This window comes from Engystomops pustulosus, chromosome 4 (assembly GCF_040894005.1).
Source record: "Engystomops pustulosus chromosome 4, aEngPut4.maternal, whole genome shotgun sequence".
NCBI lineage: Eukaryota > Metazoa > Chordata > Amphibia > Anura > Leptodactylidae > Engystomops > Engystomops pustulosus.
Genome location: NC_092414.1, coordinates 157,932,960 through 157,946,228, shown reverse-complemented (window position 1 = coordinate 157,946,228; position 13,269 = coordinate 157,932,960). Strand labels below are relative to the sequence as shown.

Genomic DNA, 13,269 nt, shown 5'->3' with positions numbered 1-13,269 from the left:
GTTGTATATGCTCTTCAAACGCAATGAAAACGCTGGTCAAAACGCAACGTGTGAACGCGCCCTCAGATAAATTACCCCTTAGTACTTATTGTTGTTTTATTCGTTTTCTGTTATGAAAGCTGCTTATTGGTTTTCTAGGGACCATACATATATATTTCTGTTGTTTGTGGACTTATATTTAGTAAAATTTCAAGTAATATTTGAAATACATAGCTATTTGATTCCGGTTTGCATTATTATCCATTTTTTCCCCTGCTATGGTTTATAGAGTGCTGGATCATAGTGTGCCCACTATAAGATGCGTTTATTCCATAAAACAGGACACAACGTGGGATACAGGCCACATTCACATGGTTTTCGCTGCGGTCACACGATCCGCTAGGTGTCCGTTCATAACACAACGCTAGCGCACAGGGGGAGGTCCCCGGCCCGAACGCACATGTGTTAACAGGGAAACGCATGTGATTTATAAGCCGATCGCTTGGGGCCGAGGACCGCCCCCTGTGCGCTAGCGTCGCGTTATGTACGGACACCTAGCGGATCGTGTGACCGCGGCCTTTGAGCCACAATCCAAACCTTTTGTATTGTGTTTCAGAATGCAACGTGTGAACGCAGCCTCACAGATCCTCCACAGCGGTGTCACACTGCCTTAATTCAGCAGAAGACACCTCAAGTTGGAGATTGCATTCACACGTTGCGTTTTGTCCGCGTTTACAGATGCATTCCCTGATATCCCGGCGTAATCATGTGATAGACGGATATGCCCCAGTGGACGGCAGCTGTGATAAATGAGGTTCATTATATATTTGCTTCCTTTGCGTAGAAAATCCTGATACAGACTGCTAACATTTTATTTACTACGACAGAAATCCGTATGAAGGATTCCGGCCTTAACACGCGGTGTTCCTAGCAGTGTGAGGTGGGGGACATTTTGTGCACTAATACGCCGGGAGAACAAAGCCTTGAGCCCACCTGTGTAGGCCGCTATTGTTTCCCTTAGTGTCCGCACACTTCGTGGACAATAAAGTTGCACGGGAGGAACATAACGTGGGCGGGGCGTGCGCTCTCGCGAGATTTTGCTTCGCTTGCGCACTTAGGGGAAAGGAGACGCGTTGCGGCCTTTTGAATCTTTCTTCGCTGACGGTCGCACTGAGAGGAAGGCCCTTGTCCAGCAAAATGGCAGAACTCGACCAGCACGACTCCCAGGATGCGCTCAACAACGGCAGCGACAACAACAGCCTGTGCGACGACCAGTGTGATGCGAGCATGGCGGAGGAGAGCCCTTCCAATGGAGTGAAGAAGTAGGTGCAGACATATGTGCAGGAAATGGCGGCCGCCGGTGGATGGAGAAGGAGGGGGGCGGGTAGAGATGATGCGCCCGGCTGTGTGTATCATACACTGAGCCCGGGTGAGGCTGGTCCCGCCATTGTGTCTGTTGCGCTGCATGCGCAGCTTTTTACCTCAGGTTGTGAAACCCGGAATGCGGGGTGAGCCCGGCTTTGTTTGGCCGCCATTCTTGTCTGTAATGAAGGCGGCCATTACAAAGCTCCTCAGTAATCCTGACCTGTGATGCAGACACTTCCTGATATTTCTTGATTAGTCTCAGACACAGTTCATGTGGGCCTTGTAAGGTAAAGAGGGAAGGTCTCTATTCACCTTCCATACCCATCAACTGTAATGGACCTTCTGTTGGCATTTAATGGTAGGCAAAATACAGACCGCTGCTATTAACAGAGCATGAAAAGCAATCTGCCGACCTCCAAGGTGACCTTAGCCCTGGGAAGACCTTTAATTTGGAAGATGCAACTATTAAGGCTATATACTTGATTGGAAATAGGAACCGTATCTTCTATCTTGGGACTAATACTGCTCCGAAATGGTGACCAGGCTGGTATAATATTGGCCACATGCCATCCAGACTATCCATAGCCTCTGTTACTATTAACGCTTTGGTAAAGGAGCTTTATGGGTTTACTATACAGCACTTGTGAACCAGGCTCCAAATGGCATCTACAATGGTTACATGTGTGATCATCCATCATTGGGCTTGAAAATTTTTCACCAGCAATGGATTTTATATCCTGTGGTGTTGTTGGATCATAACACTTAAAATAACTCACCTTTGCACCACCACCTTGAATTCTATCACACTGCACTACTTCTAAATGTGCAGCACTTTACTGGTTTATAAGTGCTCAAATGTACTCCCTCTCGGTTTTGAGACTTCCCCCTGCTCTGCCATCAATCCCATGATCCATCAGCACAATATCTGATGCTAGAACAATCTTTGGTAGCTTAGTGCATGGTAGTTCTGTGTTCCATGCATGCAAGCATATTGTAACTGCCAGTAAGCAGAAGGATTCAGTAGTTAACATTGGTAAAACTCAAAATTTAAAGAAAATAATGAAAATATGTTGCATAGATTTAAATATGGCATAAATATATTTAGGAAGACATGTGGGGTCATAGCTCCATTCTAGCAATTGTTACCAGAGGCAGGTTCACACTGCTGCTAAGCAACCATCCCAACATGAAACTGATTTAGAAACCGCAAACAAATGGCTATAATGGAGCTGAGGGAGCTATAGTTTTGGCTGTTCCCTTTATAAACAAAGCTTATTAAAAAGCTTACACAATTGTAGTCACTTTTTATTGAATAACATAAAGGCATACGTTCTCTGATTACACTGACTACAAGGACAAAAGAAAAAAAACAGAAAACAGGACAGTCCCAAAACCCCAACATTTCTCTCCCTCCCTTGCAGCAGTAGCGGAATAGTGCAAGAGCTAATTGTGGCTTTGGAATCCCTTAGGGCGCATTCACACTGCCGTTGCCCGCCGGTGGTGCACAGCTTTCCATAGGCATATATGGCGCACGACACCGTGTGCTGAGATAAGATAGGCCATGTCTTATCTTTTCACGGCTATGGATCGGTACGGTGCTGCGCGCCAATTGCCGGCCTATGGGGGGCATAGATGCAATGTATATATGTCCCCTGAACGGCCATGTGAATGAGGCCTTAGGGTAGGGCAGTAGGGACTACCAAATGTAGAGCTATCCAATTATGTGTCTTAAATATTATTCTAAATACCCCTAGCACTTGAGGGGAGTCCAGATCAGTGTCTGGGCCTTGGAATCCTAATAGGTGTTCACATGTTAAAAGTAAAGGAGCAAATTAAATGCAGATGCAGTTGGGGACAAAAGTTACCTATTATGAACCCAAATGGATCCTGATTAACCCCTTTGACTGTGAAAAGGTTGGGTGAGGTCCTTTTTTGAAGTCCCTCATGCACCTGCAGTTTTCCCCTACAAATACAGAAAAGCTATCATAGTATACTAAATAATCATGTTTTAAAGCACCAAATATGCGTCTTTGTTAGAGTAAAACAACCACTTGTTTATATAAAAAAAAAACTACACTTACTCGCACCCCCATCCCCACGCTCCTCTTCATTCCGATCCTGGTGCTGGTCGTCTTTATTGTTGACACGCTGGAGACTAAGGGCACATGTACATGAATGTACGTCCGCCGAGCCGTGGCCGGGCGGACATGCGTCTGGCGCCATGGAGAGGAGGAGTCTTGACCCCCTCTCCATAGAGATGCACGCACCATAACACTGGGAAAGATGGGACATGTTCTATCTTTCCCCGTGTACGGTGCCACTTCTTGCATGAAGTCACATCCCTCTCCCAGCATAGGAAATGGATGTGGCAAGGGTGTGCTTAATTACTACCCCGGAGCGCCCGACATCTTGTCCCCGTGCTCTGCACTAATTAGAGGTCTTTGTTCTAGGTGATTTAATGTAAACATTAAAGAGGACCTTTCACCACCTCAAACATGTGGAGGAGGATTTACCATTCTGTATGTGCTGCTACACAGATTCAGGGGCACTTTTCTTTCTAGCCCACAGGGTTGTGTAGGTACCTGTCCCTGTATCTGACCATTGTAATCCTCTCCACTGTCAGAGAGGAGGAGCTGGGACAAGTAGAACACAAGCAGCAATAGCTCAGCACAAGCTCTGACAATAGAAAGGAATATAATGGTCTCAAATCTTTACTCATGTCTTGGCAACCGTGGGGGCTAGAAGTAACATTCAAAGTTCCCCTGAATCTGTAGCAACCCCTACTGTGAGGTATGTTAATCTCCATATGTGTGAGATGGTAAAAGGTCATCTTTAAAGACCACCAGCGCCGTGATAGGAATGAAGAGGAATGAGGGTGAGTATCTATAGTTTGGTTTTTATACAGATCTCAGAATATCATAATTTATGGCTCAGAAGACCCTAATGCATTGAAGGTAAATGGTTATTTTCCATCCAGAAGACAATGACCATACATTAGGCAAGAAGTCAACAAGCCTGATGCACTCAATGCTCACAGTTGAGTTTTTCCTGTGGTAATAACAGAAATGCTGTCTATCTGTATAGTAAATAACCAGCTGAGTTGGCCTTTGCATGTCTGTATCTTGCAACACAGACTGGCACTAAACTAGCACGTGTTCTTCTCTGTTCTGGCTCCAGTCCTCGGTTCTGCAGCCATCAATACATTATCTATACGGCACTGGATCCTACACTGAAGATTTTCCCAGCTGCAGGTTTTACATGAAAAAGGTAATGTCTGATAAGAACTTAAATCCTTATGCTGATGTCATTGTTTCCCGTAACATAGAGACAGTGAGGAGTCCAATAAAGAAGATAAGCCACTGAAAGAAAAAGCTGGCAACAGAAAGGGAAACAGGTTCCATCCCTATGGGAAAGAGAAACCGGGCTCTGGTGAAAAGAAGGGTCAAAGTCGCAATAGGGTATTCATCAGCAATATTCCATATGACATGAAGTGGCAATCCATCAAGGACCTCATGAGGGAGAAAGGTAAGCGTTGTCGCTGTAGTAAAGGCACATTCCCAACCATAAATGTATATATTAACTATTCCCAAAGTCTTGATTCAGCAGGTAATCGAGGTAATGTACCTAATTTTAGAGGGTATTCTGAATACCAGTTACCTGAAATATTGGCTTATCAATTGGTGGCATTTTTGTCTGGGAACAAGCCAATAATGCAAAACGTTTTGATAAAAGTAAAAGCAGTGATTGCTTGTCTGTCATGTAGTGACATATTGTAAGGGCCAATTCTGGTGACATTGTTTCTAATGCCAAAGACTGTCGTTGTGCAGTTGTTTAGTGCCTGTTGCAGTTGTGAAATTGGCTTAATTACTACCAAATTTAGGTCGGGTGGGACTTATTTTCCATACAAGATGTCATTTGGAAAGGACTAAAAGCCCAAATGTAAACTTTGGTCTCCCGGTAGATTGTACAATATTGTAATAATTGTAATTGTCTTTGGTGTCTCTGTTGTAAGGTGACATGACTATTTGATTGGTTTTATTCACTGTATTCCTTTGCTTGTAGCTTGCTGTGAAACACATTGATTTTGTTAATTTGGATCTTAAGACAATCTTTACCATTGAAGACATTCAGGTAGAAAGTCACCTTAAAACAGTTGTTGTGAGTCGGATGAAATTTTTTTAACGTTCTAATATTTATCTTAACAAGTTGCTTAGGGAGTAATTATTCTTAATCTGAATTTGTTCACCAACTGTATCATACCAAATAACCCTCCATCTAGTATGAGGTGTAAAATCTGGTAGATTGTATTGCTCTTGACAATGTGGCTGCTTTGCTATCCAGACAAGTAGCTAAATGACAGTAGCCATTGGTATGTTGGTTCTGTGCCTGAGTGTTGGTGAATAATAGGTCATCTGTTTTGTAGTGCTGTGCACAGGGCACAGTAAAGAAAGTTACTGGTGTTAAATGCTTTGTTTCTTGGTATTTCCCTTTGTATGTCTTATGTAGTTGGTGAGGTTACATACGTGGAGCTCTTTAAGGATGCTGAAGGAAAATCAAGGGTAAGTGCCGTGGGCAACAAGCTGTTTGAGGTGTAAAGTCCCTCATCGGTTATCACTGTACAAGTTTTTATTTGGAAAGTAAGTTTCATTTTCCTATACTGTATTGCAGTATGAATGTCCCAAGGCTTATAGCCTGATACTCCATCCAAATTATGAGGTTGCATATTCATTGTTTCCAAGCATTTTCTTGAACAATCCTTGTTTGCTGCTAAAAGCGCAATTCAGACGTATGGAAGGTTCTGTATGCTGGTCCTTTTAACTTGTTCTTTGCTAAAACTCCCTGGCAAATCTGACAGTTCTTGGGATTGTACTGCATTTGTCTAGAATATATTTTTGACATGCCTGTTGTGGCTTGCGGGACTGCGCAACTGTCAGTACTGGAAACGTTTCGAGTCATTGAGCTAGACTCTGAAATTGAAACTGATAAACTGGTTCAGGTTTCCATTTTCCTGATGAGACAAGTGAGTCATTGGCTATGGGTTACGCGATTGATCTGCATTCTGGGATCATTTTTTATTTTTTTAAGCTTTTAAAATTTTATACGCTTGTTAATGCTAAAAGTTGTACTTTTTCTAATATGAAATTTTAAATTTACAGTTGTATAAAGCAGAAATAAATCTAAAATTAAATGTCTGACATTTTTGTAAGTGGCAAATGCCCAATTTAAAAATGGTTAATTTTTTTTTTTTATATCCCATATATGCAGCAAAGTTAATCCCTAATTAAATGTAATTGTATAACTCCAAATGTCACACTTGCTGTTCATGTACTAATTTTATTATTCTGTTTTTTTTATTTTCTTTTTCTTTTATGACACTTTGGATTCAGGGTTGTGGGTAAGTCTTATTTCTTTCACCTTGTCTAAAAAGAATTTGAGGTTTTTAGTGAGTACTATAATGTATCTTAAAGGGAACCCGTCACCACTATTTTCACAAATGCAGGTAGTGACAGGTTCCTATAGAGCTCTAATAACTATTTGACACCCTTCTTTTAGCTAAAAATGATGCCCCTGAGATTCCCATATATTCAACTTTGTAGTTTTATCTGGTAACTAAGCATGGCTACACAGAGTCCAGGTGGGCGTGGCCTCCTCAGGCTGAATCCAGCAGCTCCTCCCCATCTCTGTATGCTGCTATAATGTCATGTGACCAGGGTGACATCATCGCAGGTCCTATAGATTTTGTAGCATTAGGAACAATTTTTAGCTAAAAGCAGGGTGTCAGATAGTTACTAGAGCTCTATAGGAACCTGCCACTACCTGTATTTGTGAAAATAGTGGTGACGGGTTCCCTTTAATTTGGATACTTTTAGTGTTAAGCAGCTGCATGGTGTGAACAAATTGATTTATAATGCACAGAGATCTTATTTGCCCAATATAGCTAAAGCAATAAGTTAAAAATTGGATCATTTGTTTTAACTATATGCCAGGAATACCCTTTTAATATCAGCAACATTAGCTGGTTAATAGTGTCAGCAGTCATATTCCTCCATACTTCTCAAAGAGCAGGTTAGGCTTAAATTACTGTGCAACACGCACTTGGCCAAGTGTCCAAATTCTGGTGGTTCTGTTTGTCAAATTAGGCCAAGGTTTTTAAAAAAAAATATCAAATTTATAACCAAAAAAAATATATATAATAGAATATGCTATAATATAATATATATTGCTTGTTTGTCCATCCCTGGCCGTATCAAACATTTATCTCTTTTGCAGTGTGGTTGAGTTTAAAGATATGGAATTTGTAACAAAAGCAATTGAAGTAATGAATAAACATGATCTAAATGGAAGACCCCTTAACATCAAAGCGGTAAGGACTTGATTTTTCTAATTTTAAGTTACTAGATTTGAAATAGTTTGGTGATTAACCCCTTAACGCTGAAGCCCTTTTTGTTTGAGTTTTTATTTTTCACTCCCACCTTCAATTCCCATGTAGATAGCTGTGTGAGAGCTTGTTTTCTGTATAACGAATTGCAGAATACTAATGGCGGTATTTAATATTCCTTGCCGTGTACTGGGAAGCGCGCCGGGGGGGGGGGGGATTACAAATGGAGTTAAATTGGTGGCATAACGTTTTTTTTTTTTTTTATTTCATGGCCAAATGACATGACGTCTTTATTCTTTGGGTCGGTGCAATCATGGGGATAACAAATTTTGTATAGGTTTTATGTTTTCATACACCACCTGCACAATTTTTTTATTTTTTTTGCCATCTGGCGCTAATAACTTTACTTGTATGGAGCTGTGGGCGCTGTCTTTTTATGGCATTTGATGACTCTTTCAATGCTTCTATTTTAAGGACTGCATGGCCTTTTGATCACTTTTTATTACATTTTTTTAAATATTTTTCAAAATGGCAAAAGTCAAGCCAACTTTGGCCGCTATTTTCCGTTACAGGGTTAAATGACGCGCCAATACCAAACTTGTTTTTGATTTTTATTGGTCATTTTTGACTTCTAGGGAAAAGGAGCATTTTGAATTTTTATTTATTTTTTTTTAATATTACTTTAATATTTTTCAGACCCACTTGGGTACTTTAACCCTAGGTTGTCTGATCCTATCATATACTGTCATACTGCATATGGCTTTTCCTCCTCATTCATTAAAATGTGAGAATGAATAGGTTAAAAACTGCCTTGGGTCTTCGGAAGACCCAAGGCTGTCATGGCAACCGATTGCCCCCCTTTCACTGGTGAAGTCACGGTGAGCGGCAATCTTCACCAAGATCTTTACCAGTTAACACCCGGTGTTATACAGCAAACGTTTACCAGCTGTGGAGGGGGCTCAGCTACTGTGTCACGTGTTGGTAAGGGGTTAAAGCTCATGGGCACAAACATCCTGCAATATAAAACGTGTGGTTTAGAGCCTTTATTACCTTTTTAAAAACATTGTATCTGTAGGATCCAGAGGGAGAGCATGCCCGTAGAGTTCTGCAGCGTGGTGGAGGTCCGTTTCCTGGGGGTCATAATGCAGACATGGGCCCTGGTCTAATGAACCTCCCTCCTTCAATTGTCAACAACCCCAACATCCCACCTGAGATTATCAGTGCGCTAAGAGCTGGAAGACTTGGAACAACGGTTTTTGTTGCAAACGTAAGTATTTCACTGTTCTTCTGCTTTGTGCTATTGGGTTGTTTTGAAAACTGGTGTCATAACATATTGTCCGTTTTGCATCCATACCTGGATATGCTTATACTTATGAAACATTAGTGGACATCTGTATTTAAGGCAAAGCTTTTCCTTTTTAACACTGCCTTGTTTGCATTCAACATTAAATGTTTGTTTTACATTTCCTTTTTCAGCTTGATTTTAAAGTTGGATGGAAAAAACTGAAAGAAGTATTCAGCATTGCCGGCAATGTGAAGAGAGCTGATATAAAGGAGGACAAAGATGGCAAAAGCCGAGGGATGGGAACAGTCACCTTTGAACAAGCGATAGAAGCTGTGCAGGCTATATGTATCCTTTTCACATTTAAATAATGTTTTGGGCTTAAAGGAGACTAATTTTTTTTAAAAATAGACTAGTTCTAGGCAAGCTACTTTAGTTCTTTAAATCACAGCTCTTTAGGTATGCTACAGTGTTCATTTATAGCCCTAATGTTTGTAAAAAAAATGGCTCGTGGCTAACCTTCAATTTGTTTTTAAAATCATAAAATCCTTTTCAGAAAAATTAAAGGCACGTTGTGCAAAATAATCTGGGTGGAAGCTAGCTGTAGAATTATCCTTGTTCAGTTAACAAATGGGGAAACTTCAAAATAGTGAGAATTCCATCAAATCTGTTGCGTATAATGTTGGAGGGTGTAGATTGGCTTTTATTAGCTTTTAAGTGCATAAAAGGACAGCCTCTGGATAGGAAAGCCTCAAGCCTCTGTGTTACCATTCCTTAACTGGTTTCCCGCAGCAATGTTCAATGGTCAGTTTTTGTTCGATCGCCCAATGCATGTTAAAATGGTAAGCAAGTTTTCATTCACAAACTCAATGTATTACTCTTAATGCCTTAAAGCTTTGTCCCTTAATTTGCAAAAATATTTTTGGTTGATTAGGATGACAAATCTCTCCCACCAGATGACTTCCATGCAATGGAAAAACCACCTCAGTTACCCCGTAAGTAGAAGTTGCCATTGCTGTCAACTTTTTAAAAATTGTTTAAGCTGACTCGGCTCAGGCTTGTTTGTGGCACCCTAATAGTGCCCATTTATTGGCTTTGTAATCAATATTTTTATAGATTTACAGATTTGTAAGGCATGTGGACAGTCACGTCAATGTACCACCACAAGGTCTCTTTAATAACGACCACTGAGGGGTGCCATACAGTGTCTATTGCACATATACTAACCGGAGTCAAGTAGACCTACTGAGGCGTTTTATCATGAACTTCAGGTGCTTTCCTGACATACCTGCAGAACATGTACAAAAGACAATGTGATCCCAGCCTAATAAGTACACTTTGTTTTGGTGCCTATAGTATTTTAACATGGTTTTATTTTTTTTTATAGGTGGCTTAGGAGGAATCGGTATGGGACTTGGACCTGGTGGACAACCAATTAGTGCAACCCAGATTGGAATGGGTGGTGGAATGGGCAGCATGGGACCATCAGGCATGGACGGCCCTGGGTTTGGTGGAATGAGTAGAATGGGAGGTAAGTGTTCAATATTTTACCGCCTGTAATTGCTTAAATGTTTTGATCAATAGTAATGTACTTTTTTTTTATTATTAATAACCCCTCCCAGCTGCTAGTGGATTTGGTGGCATGGATGGAATAAGTAACATGTCGGGATTTAGTGGCATGAGCCGAATGTCAGGTAAGTTTATGGATACTTTTATTCCCCTCGCGGATAAACATTGTTGCTGCTGCTAGTCTTGGGGAAACCGCCCCCTTTATATGGGATAATCGGCACTTTTCAGGTCCAATTGTCAGTTTTTGAACCTAAATATAATTCATTTGTTTTTGAGTCACTGACGGGCCACTTGGGGTGAGGGGATCACAGTAATAAACAGATCTCTTCCTCCTGTTATTTTTTTTTTTTTTTTTTTTGTCAAACTACACCCAATTTGGATTAAAACCTATGATGCCTGAGTCAAACAGTTTGACCATAAATTGGTGTCATGTCATTTTGACTTTGATATGGCCCTGATTTAACACCCCCTAGGCTTGGCTCTTGAGACTAGATGCCATAAATGGTGCAGTATGCCAGTCGTTAGAGTACCCTACGGTGAAACTGCGAATGGCTCTTTAAATCTGCAATTCTTACAACACTTTTTTTTTTTTTTTTTTTTTTTTTAAAGGAATGGGAGCTGTTGATGACTTCAGGGGCAGCATAGGATCTGGCATGAGTGGCAGCATGTCAAGTAGCATGGCAGGCATGGGAAGCATGGCGAGCACCATGGGAGGAGGTAAGGAGTTTTGATATCCAAAGTAACGCCTCCTTGCTTGTGCCAAATGGCTTGATATGACACCTGTTCTTGGTTTTAGATATGTACAGAGGGGGCATGGGAAGCAGCATGGACCGAGATTTTAGCCGGAGTGATATTGGCTTAAGCCGTGGCTTTGGAGATTCTTTTGGAGGCATGAGTAAGTTGACACCATACTTCGTTTTAGTAATAAATTACAACCCCCATCTATCCTCGGATATAATTTGCCTGCAGCAATGACGCAATTTGTAATGATGACTGCAGTGCTGAAATGTCCTACAGGGAATAAGAGCTGAGTGGCCGGAACCTCTCCTGGAATGGGAGACGTTGGTAACTCTGCTGTTTTACTTTATTGTCCATCCAAAGCCTTGTAAGCTTAGAATGTTCTGTGGTTTCCTCCATAGGTAGTGCCATGGTTGGAAGCTTTGGTGGAATGGGCTCTTCTTCACTGGGTCCCCTAGGATCTGGCATGAGTAAGTTATCTAGTGTGTGTTGTTTTTTTAAATTTTTATTTTTTGCCTTGGATATGACTTGGTAACTTGCCCCACAGCTCTCAGGACATTAATCTGGATGTCTTGACAAAAAGAAGCCCTTTAGAATACAGTACTGTTAATTGGTCAGACTTGTGGCTTTTATATATTTGGAGCACTAAATCTGATCAGCTTAATTCCTTTCACCTTTACTTCGAAGAACAGGTTTACAGTCAACTGTAAAGGTACCTGACATTAAAATTCAAAATAACCCTAATACAGCGCACCTAAGGGAGAACAGCATAAATAATTATGATTAATATACAAGGTTCAGTCTTGTAATATTTCTATTTTATTCTTTGTATAGGCTCTGGGATGAGTGCTGTGAATAGTATGAGTATGGGACTTGGCATGGACAGAATGAGCTCCAGCTTTGATCGCATTGGTGGTGGCTTGGATAGACCCATGGAAATGGACAGAGGGTTTGGAGGCTTCGGCTCCACTCCAATAGGAGGAGGTGGCTTGAGAGACCGAGGAAACAAAGGATGTCAGATATTTGTGAGAAATGTAAGTTGTTGCCTCTTGTTTATTCAAGGGATTCCCTGTCTCTCAAACATATATCACCTTTTACTTCTGTCTGTACCATTCAGATGGTTGGAATTGTATGTATGTTCAGTTCACATGAGGAGCTCCCATTCCTATGATTTGGGTTCCCAGTGGTTGCACTCCCAGTAGTATTTAATATAACCTATTTTTTGGTTAAATGTTTACTATAGTTTTAAAAAAAATGTTCTTACAATTTTAGCTCCCATTTGATCTGACTTGGCAAAAACTGAAAGAGAAATTCAGCCAGTGCGGTAAGTGAAACTGGATACAGAGTTGAACTGTTAAGTGTTCTGATTTTTCCTTTTTAAAATGTTAATGACTTTTTCTTCTCCCTGTAGGTCGCGTTATGTTTGCAGAGATAAAAATGGAGAATGGAAAATCTAAAGGCTGTGGAACTGTCAGATATGATGCGCCAGAAACTGCAGACAAGGCGTGCAGACTAATGAATGGCATAAAAATCAATGGTAGAGAAATTGATGTCCGCATAGATCGCAATGCATAATTCCTTATGTCCGGTGGCATTCCCACATATGTTCAGTCTTTTTGGTAAATACATTTTAGTAAACGTTTAGGGCAGGTAAGATACATGCCTGTGCTAGTGTGGTGTTTAATGTATTTTTTGTTATATATTTTGATTTTTAAACACCATTTCCCTGGTCATTCTGTTTATATGAATTGACTTACTGTTTTTAATAAAGCCAATTTCTCACACCTAGTTTGAGTCTACATTGTGGGGTTGTAAAGCCGTATTTTGTTTGATCTTTCCAGCACAGTCCAATTCCCCATAATGACGAAATAAAATTTGTTTAAATGGTTGAGTGAAACTGGTAAACATTGGTCTGTTGTGTTTTTTTTTTAAATTTGTTTTTGCTTTTTTAATTTGT

At 40.7% G+C, this 13,269-nt stretch overlaps 1 protein-coding gene across 1 annotated transcript; it reads left to right on the top strand.

Annotated features, from left to right (window-relative positions):
• Positions 1 to 855: 855 nt before the first annotated feature.
• On the top strand, positions 856 to 13,217 carry MYEF2 (myelin expression factor 2). The gene is made up of 17 exons (XM_072148242.1): positions 856 to 1,301; positions 4,670 to 4,869; positions 5,851 to 5,903; positions 6,732 to 6,739; positions 7,615 to 7,708; positions 8,799 to 8,990; positions 9,200 to 9,353; positions 9,798 to 9,847; positions 9,940 to 10,000; positions 10,393 to 10,536; positions 10,628 to 10,699; positions 11,184 to 11,291; positions 11,371 to 11,469; positions 11,714 to 11,782; positions 12,147 to 12,346; positions 12,585 to 12,636; positions 12,724 to 13,217. Exons 1-17 carry the CDS (start codon positions 1,177 to 1,179, stop codon positions 12,885 to 12,887), a joined length of 1,845 nt encoding a protein of 614 aa, XP_072004343.1. The 5' UTR covers positions 856 to 1,176; the 3' UTR covers positions 12,888 to 13,217.
• The last annotated feature ends 52 nt before the right edge of the window (positions 13,218 to 13,269 follow it).

Excerpts from the sequence above, each read along its gene's own strand:
- MYEF2 (XM_072148242.1), top strand. The coding sequence starts at position 1,177 with ATGGCAGAACTCGACCAGCACGACTCCCAGGATGCGCTCAACAACGGC. Across the intron at positions 1,302-4,669 it reads CCTTCCAATGGAGTGAAGAA|AGACAGTGAGGAGTCCAATA; the intron begins GTAGGTGCAGAC and ends CCCGTAACATAG. Across the intron at positions 11,783-12,146 it reads TCCCCTAGGATCTGGCATGA|GCTCTGGGATGAGTGCTGTG; the intron begins GTAAGTTATCTA and ends TTCTTTGTATAG.